Source organism: Falco cherrug, chromosome 6, assembly GCF_023634085.1.
Source record: "Falco cherrug isolate bFalChe1 chromosome 6, bFalChe1.pri, whole genome shotgun sequence".
NCBI lineage: Eukaryota > Metazoa > Chordata > Aves > Falconiformes > Falconidae > Falco > Falco cherrug.
The window spans coordinates 13,131,514-13,142,273 of record NC_073702.1 but is presented as its reverse complement, the minus strand read 5'-3'; the positions used below and the strand labels follow the sequence as shown (position 1 = coordinate 13,142,273).

General features: G+C 42.0%; 1 protein-coding gene across 3 annotated transcripts in view; it reads left to right on the top strand.

The window, feature by feature from the left end:
* The first annotated feature begins 235 nt into the window (after nt 1-235).
* COL19A1 (collagen type XIX alpha 1 chain) overlaps nt 236-10,760 on the top strand; it is a 203,112-nt gene continuing 192,587 nt past the window's right edge. For all 3 annotated transcript variants that reach the window (XM_055713942.1, XM_055713941.1, XM_055713944.1), the window contains exons 1-2: nt 236-386; nt 2,521-2,650. In XM_055713942.1, the coding sequence (XP_055569917.1) occupies nt 2,557-2,650 (94 nt within the window). In that variant the 5' untranslated portion in view covers nt 236-386; nt 2,521-2,556. The remainder of the gene's footprint in view (nt 387-2,520; nt 2,651-10,760) is intronic.

Sequence of the window (10,760 nt, the reverse complement as noted above, 5' to 3'; positions counted from 1 at the left end):
AATGTACATAATTGGTTCTTGACAACTAGAAACGAGATATTCTTTCATCCATGCATTCATACTCTGGCAGTTTAATTTATGGAACAGATTATTTTGAGGGGGTGGGGTGGAAGGAGAAAAAACCCCATTTCTTAGATTGTTACTGGACTTGGGATATACAAGTATGATTATGTAAAATCTGTGTCTGGGTGGCTGTTTGTCCTTTCCTGCAGAGTATTCTGTGCTCACTGAGTGGGAGGGTCACACTGTGTGAGACTAATAAGGACAGAGCTGCATCCCCCTCTACCACTCTTTGGAGGCTCACTCTTGCAACTCCTCGGCAATACAGCAGCTCTGCACGGGCATTTTTAGTGCTTCTGGGGGACGTACTAAAATAAAAATTAAAGGTAAGCAACTCATAATTTGTACTCAATTGTCTAAACGCCTCAAATGCACACACACCCCACAATATTACTGGTTTGTTTTGTCGTATTTTTTGGGGGGTGGGTGGGGGGTGGGTTTTGTGCTGTTCGGGGTTTTTTGTTTGTTTATTGAGGGGTGAGGTTTGTGGGGTGGTTTGTTGTTGGGGTGGGTTTTTTTTCCAAAAATTGCCATTTAAGTTTATCACTGATGTTCCCATATTAACTATGTCCTATATAAACGTACACAGTAAGACTTTAATGTACTGTAATCAGTCTACGCTATAGGCATCTGCTGTTGGTTGTGTAAATATTGTATATGTTTGCGAGTGACTATAGGTACATGATAATGAAGACAGCCCTACAAAATCTGCAATAATTTACAAAACTGATTAGACTGTTGCAAATTGCCACAATGTTGGTCATGCTTATGAATTGTATGCATATATTTACACATGAAAATCTACCTAGTAGCGCGTGTCGTTCTAATTAGCACGCGTACCGCGCGGGCTACATCCAGCCGGTGGAACCCCGCGCGGGAGCGGCGGCACGGGTGGGATGCGCGGCACATGCCCTGCGGCGAGGGGACCCGCGCGCTTCGGCAGCTCCTGGGCAAATGCCGGGGGTGTGGAGCGGGGGGCGCCGGTCCCCGGCAGGCTGGCGCCGGCGCTGCGGAACCCGACCCGGAGCCGCCGCGCCGCGGGCCGGCAGCGCCCGCGCCCCGCGGCCCCCTCACCTGTCCGCCCCTGCAGGTGCCGCGGCGCTGCCCCGCGGCCGGCCGGCCCCTCGCGGCGTCCCGGCGGCAGAGGGCCCCCTCGCTCCCGGCGGCCGCCCGGCACCGCTCGCAGGCGCCGCTGGCCCGAGCGGGCTCCCGGCCCCGCTCCGCCCCGGGGCTGCGGAGGAAGCGGCCCTCGCTCCACTCGCCGGGGGCCGCCCGCTGCCGGCGCCGCAGGCAGGTTCCGGAGGGACGGGGGGGGACGGGGGTGCCCGGGCCGGCGCCTCGCTGCTCCGCGCCGCCCTTGCCGCCGGCCCGCCGTTACACCGTGCCTCCGGCAAACGCCGCTCGGTCCGGGAGCAGCCACGCTGCCCGTCCAGCTGCGGGGGCTCGGGGCGGTGCGAGGGCGCAGCCTCCCGCAGCAGCCGGCGGGAGGTGACCCACGCCCGGAGGTGCGGCAGCCGCGAGGGGGTGGCGGTGGCGGTGACTGAATTGGCAAGAGTCCTTCAGAAAATGAGACCTCTGGAGTGGCAGCTCTAGTGAATTACTGATGCCTGCTCGTCAGGCAGGTGCAGGAAATTAAATGATAATGTTATTTGAACGTGTGTTCACTTTGCTGCTGTTGGGGAGGCTGGAAAAGTTAATGATGGTGTAGTTGCTGTCAGTACATGTGACTGACAGAATAGCTGTGATAATGAATCAGGCGCCGTGCAAAAATAATTACAAGAATTGTGGTTTAGGTGTGTGATTTGTTTGTCTTACAGAAAATGTGATTAGAAAAAAATATTTGTCTTTTCTGTGTTTCATTAAATTCAAGCGTATCTGTACATTGCAGTCAGCTTAGAAGAAAAGTGGATACTGTCTTTAGAGGACAGAAGACACGTTGTTGAAGCCAGACTTCAATCTTTTCTGAAAATTAAGCTGTAAACTAATACAGGCTGCTCTAGGCACTCGTGTGTTTCGCAAGGCAGAGAAATAACGTATTTTGGATTCTTTTGCACTTAAAGGATTGCATGTTGTCCTTCTTCAATTTGAAGACAACTTCGGCAGTCACTGGCAGTGTTGTGACACTGGTTCAGCTAATATATTTAAAATTGAAAACCTGGGAGAGAAAGAAACTTAGTCATTACTGGAGAGATGAAAATTTAGTGCTTTTACAACTAATGTCTGTCAGTTAATAGTTCTGAGTTTCATAAAGATGTAAAGGAGTATATTGGTCATTTACTTCTAAATTTACGCAAGTGTCTTTCTGTAGCTCCTTACAACTGATAAATGATACACTGTGTGTGTGACTAGCGACTTCCTCTTTTCCTGCCAGATCAGAAATTCTTGTTTGTCATTTTCTGATGGGGTGAGGGGAAAAGAATAAGAAGAGATTGTTCTGAATATGATTATTTTCTGTTTCAGATTTGTAACTGATTGTTCACATGTGTCCAGGGGGAGATGAAGTACGTTGGATCCTACATAGCTTGGCTTTGTATGGCACTCTGCCGCCTCCTTCCTGTTTCTACTTCTGTGGCTGTCAGTGACCAGACAGGTACTTCCATTTTTCTTGACTATCACAGACCAAAGGCATAAATCTCAGTACTGAACAAATAATGACAGTACATGGAAAATAAGCAGTATGAGCAGGTAAAATTATAAAAGACTGTTAAAAATATCTTTTTTTCCAAAAAGTCTTAAGTTCGAAGCAGTTTCAAAGCAGCCTTTCTTTTTCCTGTTCTTGGAAGGTTCATGTTTGGAAGCCCTTGTAGTTCCTAGGAGTTTTGTTTTGTACTTTTCAATTTGCCATACAAAACAAGATTCTAAATCAGAGCTTGCAAAACTTCAGTGAACAAAATCACCTGGCTTTATTAGAGCAGATCAGTGATCACATTGACCTAAACAACCTAATGCTCACGTTAACCTCATCTAAACTTAATCCCCAGACCAGGGCGTTCATTTCAGAGATGCAGAGTTAGACAAAACCTTGTGCCTAAGACAGAGGAAAGGTATAAAGTGATATTGTTTAACTTAAAAGCTGTTGCCCATCTTCTGCATATTTGTTCATCCTTCTGTTTTCTTCTTTCTCTTACTGTCCACATGTTTTCTAGCTCTCTCACTTAAACTCTCCATTGACACTCCAGAATGTGGTAAATTCTGTCTTAATGGCACATCACATATGCTTGTAGAATAAGGAATTGATCAGTTTTCTAGAATTGTTCAGCCTCAGCACATACCTCAACTTTCTAAAATTTTCCTACAGAATCTTTTTATTAGCAAGGAGAACGTGCTTGTTGCTATTTAAATGGAAGTAAAAAGAGTTCTCTTTTATTTTATTTTTTAGAAAATGAAATTTATTTTTGGTAATGTTGTTTTTCCAGAAACCTGATGAAAGATAATAGAAGCTATACATATACAACCATTTTGAATCTCTGTAACACATTTGAGACTCAGGTCCAAGAAATTTAAAAAGTCAATGACTAGAATATTGACCATTTTACTACTCCTAGGTACAATATTTAACAAATAGTAAGTATAATGTGTGAACTCTAAGGTAAGAATAATGTGTTGCGAAGAGGCTGGTTTTAGTCTAAGACTTTTTTGCCTTACATTTTTAAGGCAGCAAGGCTAAGTGCCCTGCTGATGAATTACTCTTAACCCCCGTGAGAGAGTGAGCCTACGTCATTCTCTTCAGCTGTCTGAATGAAGCAAAATAGGTAGTCTCCTCTGTCTTTGCGAGCTGGTGGATTGAGAAGGGAAGTTTTAAAAGTGCTAGAAGGGTGTGAGTGCAGAAGTTGCCTAATAATAAAAATTAATAAATGGAAACTCGAAAATTTTTAAAACAAAATGCCAGGAAGCATTGTCTCTTTACTTTTTTCTTTCTTGCTCCCCTGCACCACCACCACCCCCCCCCCCGCCCCCCAAATAAATGATGTCTTAGTAAAAGGTGGACCAGTCATAGATGTGACAGATACACTGAACTGCTAACAAATGGTGTATCTGAACTGTATATTCTGTTAGAAGTTTGGGGCTAGACAGCCAGCAGGTAAGTTGCAGTTTTCCTTAACCTGATTGCCACAAATGGATCAAATATGGGTCAAATTGAACCGCTGGGAAGAAGAGGAGAGATTGAGCCTCTCCTGAGAATAACTGATGGTGTGCAATTGAGAGAGGCTTCTGCTGTTTGAGGTGATACAGGCAGATGGTGAGGAATAACAAGTAGATAGCTGCCAGCTTGAGCAGCTCTGCCGACAGCAGGGAATAGGCTCAGAGTGAAGGCTCAGGTTGATAACAGGAAAGAGTCTCTTCTAGAGACCAAAGGGATGGTTACTGTCCAAAAAAGACATACGAGTGACAGACCAGAAAGTGGGAGCTGAGACAGAATGGACCCTGTGACGGTGCAGCAGTAAGGGGTACAGGTGTGTCTGTGAGCCTCTTGTTAATCTACCCTGTTCAGCTGAACTGAGTACTCCGTTTTGCAAAACTGTCTCATTCTAGTTTGATAATTTGTATACAGATTAATCTGTTACAAATTGGAAATGTGGAAATTACTCACTTCAAGAAGAGAGAAATATCTAACCTCTATTTTTTTTTTCCTTCTTTCTTTCTTTCATTAACTGACTTTTTTGGGTCTTTGTTCTCTCCCGTCTTTCCCATGTACCGGTTCTGTTTGGATCAGCATCTGTCCTTCAGGATCTGCCTAAGCAATCCTTTTGGTTTTCTTCCTTCAACAACATATGGTTAGCATTTATTTCTCACTCTGCTAATATGAAAGCTTTTCCAGCAAAGCCCATTTAGATAGAATCTTGGATTATTGCGTTTACATCCTGAAATTTCTCACCTGATCCACTTGAGTCTAAAGGAATGGCCTTCAAACACAGGGAAAAGTATAAATTAAAGTTAATCTGAAGGGGGCGGATGTGGGGGAAGAAGTGTGTTAGGGGAAGGAAATCTCTTGTGCAAGAGAAAGGATTAACTTCTGTGCATATGTAGGGGAGAGCTTTCTGAGCTGGTATTCTGAGTATACTTTGGGGCTTATTCATTGCGTCAATATTGTCATAAATAAATAACAGTATTGGGGAAAAAATGTCAGTGACACAGTATGCCAGATCATCTTAGAGCAGTCCTCCTTAGGCTCTGAACATGTGCCAGCAACAGTTTGATTCACATCAAAGATTTCTTTCAGTTCTCTCTTGTCCAGAAATTTTGATATCCTTAATTGTTCATCAGAAGGAAGCGTTTATTTCTAATGACAGAATATAGCAAATCTGAGGGAGAGGGTTCAGGAGTTCTCCACAATCATGTTTTTGATCTGATGTCAAGAATATTTTCTTCATGTTGTCAACTTACTTTTTTATTATTATTATTATTAATATAATTATTGCTGGGAACATTTGGTTTCGCAGCATGGACATGAGCTCTTTCTGTAGTGACACGTGAAGTTCGAATGTGATCATTCCTGAATGCTTCATTTTAAGAATATTAATACTTTGTCTCATTCCCACATCATTGCTGCTTTTTCAACTTTCTTTTACAATTAGTGTTTTTCAAAGTCACTTGCTAACCCATGAAAAATGTAGTGTAAACACAGTCCTGGGACTGTCAGGCATGGTGAATTTCCATTGCCTTTTGACATGGAATGTGTTTTGAAAGTATTGGCTCGAGATCATAATTTTAGATAAGCATTTTATACCCAAATACAGTGAGTGGTTTCAAATATGCAAATCAGTTTACCTTTTTGGTTTTCATGTTTTAAGTACAGCTAGACACTTCTCAAAGTCAAGATAGTGGCTCCACAGTAACTCACATATACAGTGTATTCATATTCTTAATATTGTGAATATTTAAGGTTGGACCCACAAACTATTGTAGCCATTGCGGTGTTTAAGTGACCTCTCCACCCTTGGATTCCTTAACTTGTAGTTAAATACTAAGTCATCTTAAGCAGTGAATAAGGAGCTTTAGTTATCCATAAGAATGTGGTTCATGAAAACCTGCACACTGTGGAAAGCCACTTCATCTGGTAAGAGAGATCCCAGGCCACAAAGGAGGATTTCCTCAGCTACATACATTCTCCCAGTGTGAAGCCCATTGTTTTTTATGGAATGGTACAGAAAGAAAAAAGCATCAACTCCTACACCCAAGATATTCACCTGTAATATCGTAGAATAGTTTGTGTTGGAAGGGACCTTTAAAGAACATCTAGTCTAACCCTCCTGCAATGAGCAGGGATACCTTCAGCTAAATCAGGTTGCTCAGAGCCCTGTCCACCCTGACCTTGGATATTTCCAGGGATGGAGCACCTACCATCTCTCTGGGCAACCTGTTCCAAGTGTTTCACCACCCATATTGTAAAAAAATTTCTTCCTTATATGTAGTCTAAATTTGTTCTCTTTTAGTTTAAAACCATTACCCCTCATCCTATGGCTATAGGCCCTACTAAAACATTTGTCCCCATCTTTCTTATAAGCCCCCTTTAAGCACTGAAAGGCTGCAATAAGGTGTCTCTGGAGCCTTCTCTTCTCCAGGCTGAACAACCCCAACTCTCTTAGCCTTTCTTCATAGAAGTGTTCCATCCTTCTGATCATTTTGGTGGCCCTCCTCTGGACCCACTTCAACAGGTTCATGTCTGTCTTGTAGTGAGGACTTCAGACCTGGATGCAGCACTCCAGGGGGGGCTCATGAGAGCAGAATAGAGGAGGAAGAATCATGTCTCTCAACCTGCTGGCCTGCTTCTTTTGATTTAGCCCAGGATATGGTTGGCTTTCTGGGCTGCGAGTACACATTGACAGCTCATGCCCAGCTTTTCATCCACCAATACCCCCAAGTTCCTTCTCCTCAGAGCTGCTTTCAATTCCCTTCATCCCTCAGCCTGGTGTTGCCCTGATCCATGTGCAGGACCTTGCATTTGATCTTCTTGAACCTCATGAGGTTCACTTGGGCCCACTTCAAGCTTGTCAAGGCCATTCTGGGTGGCATCCCATCCCTCCATTGTGTAAACTGCACCACTCAGCTTGGTGTCACCTGCAAACTTGCTGAGGGTGCACTTGATCCCGCTGTGTCATTGATGAAGATGTTAACCTGGTCCCGATACAGACCCCTGAGGGACACCACTCATCACTTATCTCCATCTGGATATTGAGTCATTGACCGAAGGACAGTGCCTTTGGATGTGACCATCCAACCAATTCCTTGTCTACCAAACAGTCTACCCATCAAATCCATGTCTCTCCAATTTAGAGAGAAAGATATGTTGTGGGGGATGGTGTCAAAGGCCCAACAGAAGTCCATATAGATGACATCTGTAGCTCTTCCCTTGCCCACTCCATTGTAGAAGTCCGCTAGGCTGGTCAGGCCAGACTTGCCCTTGGTGAAGCCATGCTGGCTGTCTTGAATAATATGAAGTAATCTTTTTTACCACTTACTCTTCGTTATGGGAGAATCCAGTTCTCCGGGGTCTAGGCTGAGCATCCTAATACTTGAACTCCATTGGTATGGATTTCTTAATCCTGCCTGCCAAAGCTGTTATTTCCATAACCATCTAAATAGTTGCCAGACTTGGAGTTGACTTCTTTCCTATATCAGAAAAGTCGTAGATTCAGTCTCATTCATTCCTCTTTCCACACTTGTCTTAAGACAAGTACATTGTAGTGTATTATGATGTGGCTTGCAGAGTAAAAAAGGAAAACAAAACAGTCACATCTTACTTTCTGGTACTGTTATACATGCTACAGGAATGTAGGAAATCTGAATACTTTATTTGAAAGCATGCCAGCTGAGTCTGTTTATCTTCATTGCAAATACATTTGAGGTGGCCTCATTGGATGGTGTTGCTGACACTTGCGGGTATGCCACAAACTCCAAAGAGATTCCCTATGTCTACATATTTATGAAGCCTGATCCAGAAAGAGCGTGAGACAAATCCTAGCTAATACAGGTTTCTGCCTGAAGCTTGAGTCTGACATCAGATGTGGGTATGTGTTAGGTGGGGCTTTGCTGTTTGACCACGTTCTTTTGACCAGTCATGCTTACTTGATGGAAATTTTGGTGCCCTTGCAATGTGCGTGGCAGTGGTGTTAGATGGCAGCTGAAAATTTCACCTGAACATAAAGTCTAATTGGAAAGTAGCATATAGGTACTTGTAAATTGAATCTAGCTGTTACTGGGGGATCTGGAGGAGCCAGGAGTGCTTATTGGAAGCTACAGTTCCCAGTCAGGAAGTGCACACAAGAGATGTCTGTAAGAGAGACTGAAGCATGCACCAAAGTCTCCTCTGTCCTCATTTGCACGGAAAGGAAAACTGGGCATGGGGCCTAGATGGAAGCTGCAGTGTGTTTCAACAGGTGCCCTGATCATTCCAGGAATTCAGAACATGCCATTGCATGTTGCAGCAGATACATCTAAAAGCAATGCCTATATATATATATATATCTTTGTATAATGCTATTAGAAAACAAAAATATTCTTACTAGCATCTTATTGGAGAGAAAGAAGATCAGTGGTCTGCGATACATCTGCTTGATCTGCGTAAATATATATTTCTGAAACTATTAGGTTGATTTTACAGTAATTAGCTCCTATGTAGAACTCACTGATTTCTAAAGATTAAGGTCTGCAATTTGTCCTATGGATAGGTGATCTCATTAATTTATAGGTGTGTTCACTTGAGCTTTGACATCACCATTTTAATATGAGTAATTGACTTCAGTCCAGAAAGACCCAGTTTTATCACATGCAGAGCTATCTTGCGTATAATGTAAGCTTGTTCTTTTTACTGCTTGATTACTTTTATAGTTATGTATTTTAACAGGGCAGGTAGGTACATGGTTTCCATGCCTGGACTAGTGGTAAGGGTTTGTCTTGTTCTTTTTCTTCCCTGAGTGTCTTCTCGTAGAACTTCTAATTCAGCTACCCACAGGATGAATGGGTAAACTGTCTGTTTTAGGCCAAAGAAAATCTAAAGATCTGCCAGCAGTACTAAAAATCTTGGGAAAGGCTAACTTTCTGACTGTACAAACTGTAATTATAGAAAAAAAATTCATCAATCTATACCAATGAAAGTTGTCAGTCTTGGTATGGAGAAGTTTTGCTTTTAATATTTTAAAGTTTTGCCTTAGCTCTCTGGTAAAAAGAATAACATTGGGCTAAAGGAGTGCATCAGCAGCATGAGATAGAATAAGATTCATAGTAACCCTTTCAGTTCTTCTGGGGATATAGGATACAATTAAATAAATAACACTTAAATGGCCTGTCTGTGCTGTGACTATTACACCACAGATAAAAATAGGTCCACGGTCCATTCTGTGGCATGTGAGGAATTGTTGCTATCATCTGGATAACACAGAAATTAAGGCTTGAGTCTTTATTTGGACTTGAAAGACAGTGGCTGTGGGGAATAAGTTAAAACTCTCTAGTCGTTAGTCACTCAACCCTCATGTAAGTTAATGCTGAAAACAAAAGCACAGTCGTGTCTCAGGTTCGCTAGAGATTACTACACTAGTTTGAGGTAAAATCAGATACGAGTAATATCTGGCTTCTCTTATGGTAAGTACTGCAAAGCAATTTAACCAAAAAGGGAATCTCCTTAGTAATCTTATAGATAAAGAGATAAACATATTTTAAAAACCTTGGTCAGAAAACACAGATTTAAGAAAAATGTTTGTCAATGTATGGGTGACATGCTTTTGTATCTTCAGCCCTAGCAGGCTTCCTTTACACAAAGATACTTCTTAAACCTATACTTGTGTAAATCTACCATAACCACATTCATTGTTTTAAAGTGGCTATAGATAAAAGTCTATGGTTTGACAATCTGTATAAGCAATTGAAGGCTGAGGTTTGTAGATTAGAGGGTATCTAAGGTGAGCCTGTTTCTGTCCCCATAGTGTGTGTGTATATGTATCAAATGGTGTATTGAAATTGCTTTGAAATTTCTATGTGAGTATGTAATCCCACTGAATGCTTTTCACGCTACATAAAACTCCATGCAAACCAGAAACAGCAAAATATTTAGTTTCGTTTTCAGAGATTTCAACATCAATATTCCTTACAGTTCTGTCTTTTCTGGGGAAGGGGAATTTACGGTGTTTTTAATGCATATGTTTCATCTCCTTCGTCATGAAGCTTTATATCTGTCTGTATAGGTAAATGCATGTACATACACATATTTATGCACAAGTCTGAAGGAAAGAGAGAACACGTTCTTTTAGACCCTTAGAAATATATTAATTTTTGAGTGATGTTACTTGTAATTGTAGATTGCAATTAGAACTTAATGAATCGAAAAAAACATCTTCTACCTGGTCTGTTCTTTCGTTAACCATGTTGTCAGGAGGTGTCTTTATATCCGAATTATGTAATTTAGTTTCACTGGTTATTTCTGCCTAGCAATTCTTAATCCAGATCAAATACAGTGACACATTTAATAGAATTTAAGACTTCTGAAGAATAATATGTTTTCTACATTGCTACAGAATGAATGACAAATTCCACATGCTTTGAGATTACAAGTATAGCTATTTTGAATGCCAACTTTCAGTCTGAATGCTCTTGGAAATCTTTAAATATAGATGATTTCCACATTAGTGGTAGGTCATTCCTCCTTACTTCTTTCATTGAACTGACAGTTCAGAAAGCCCCTCGACCTTCACTGTTCAGCAGCTTCA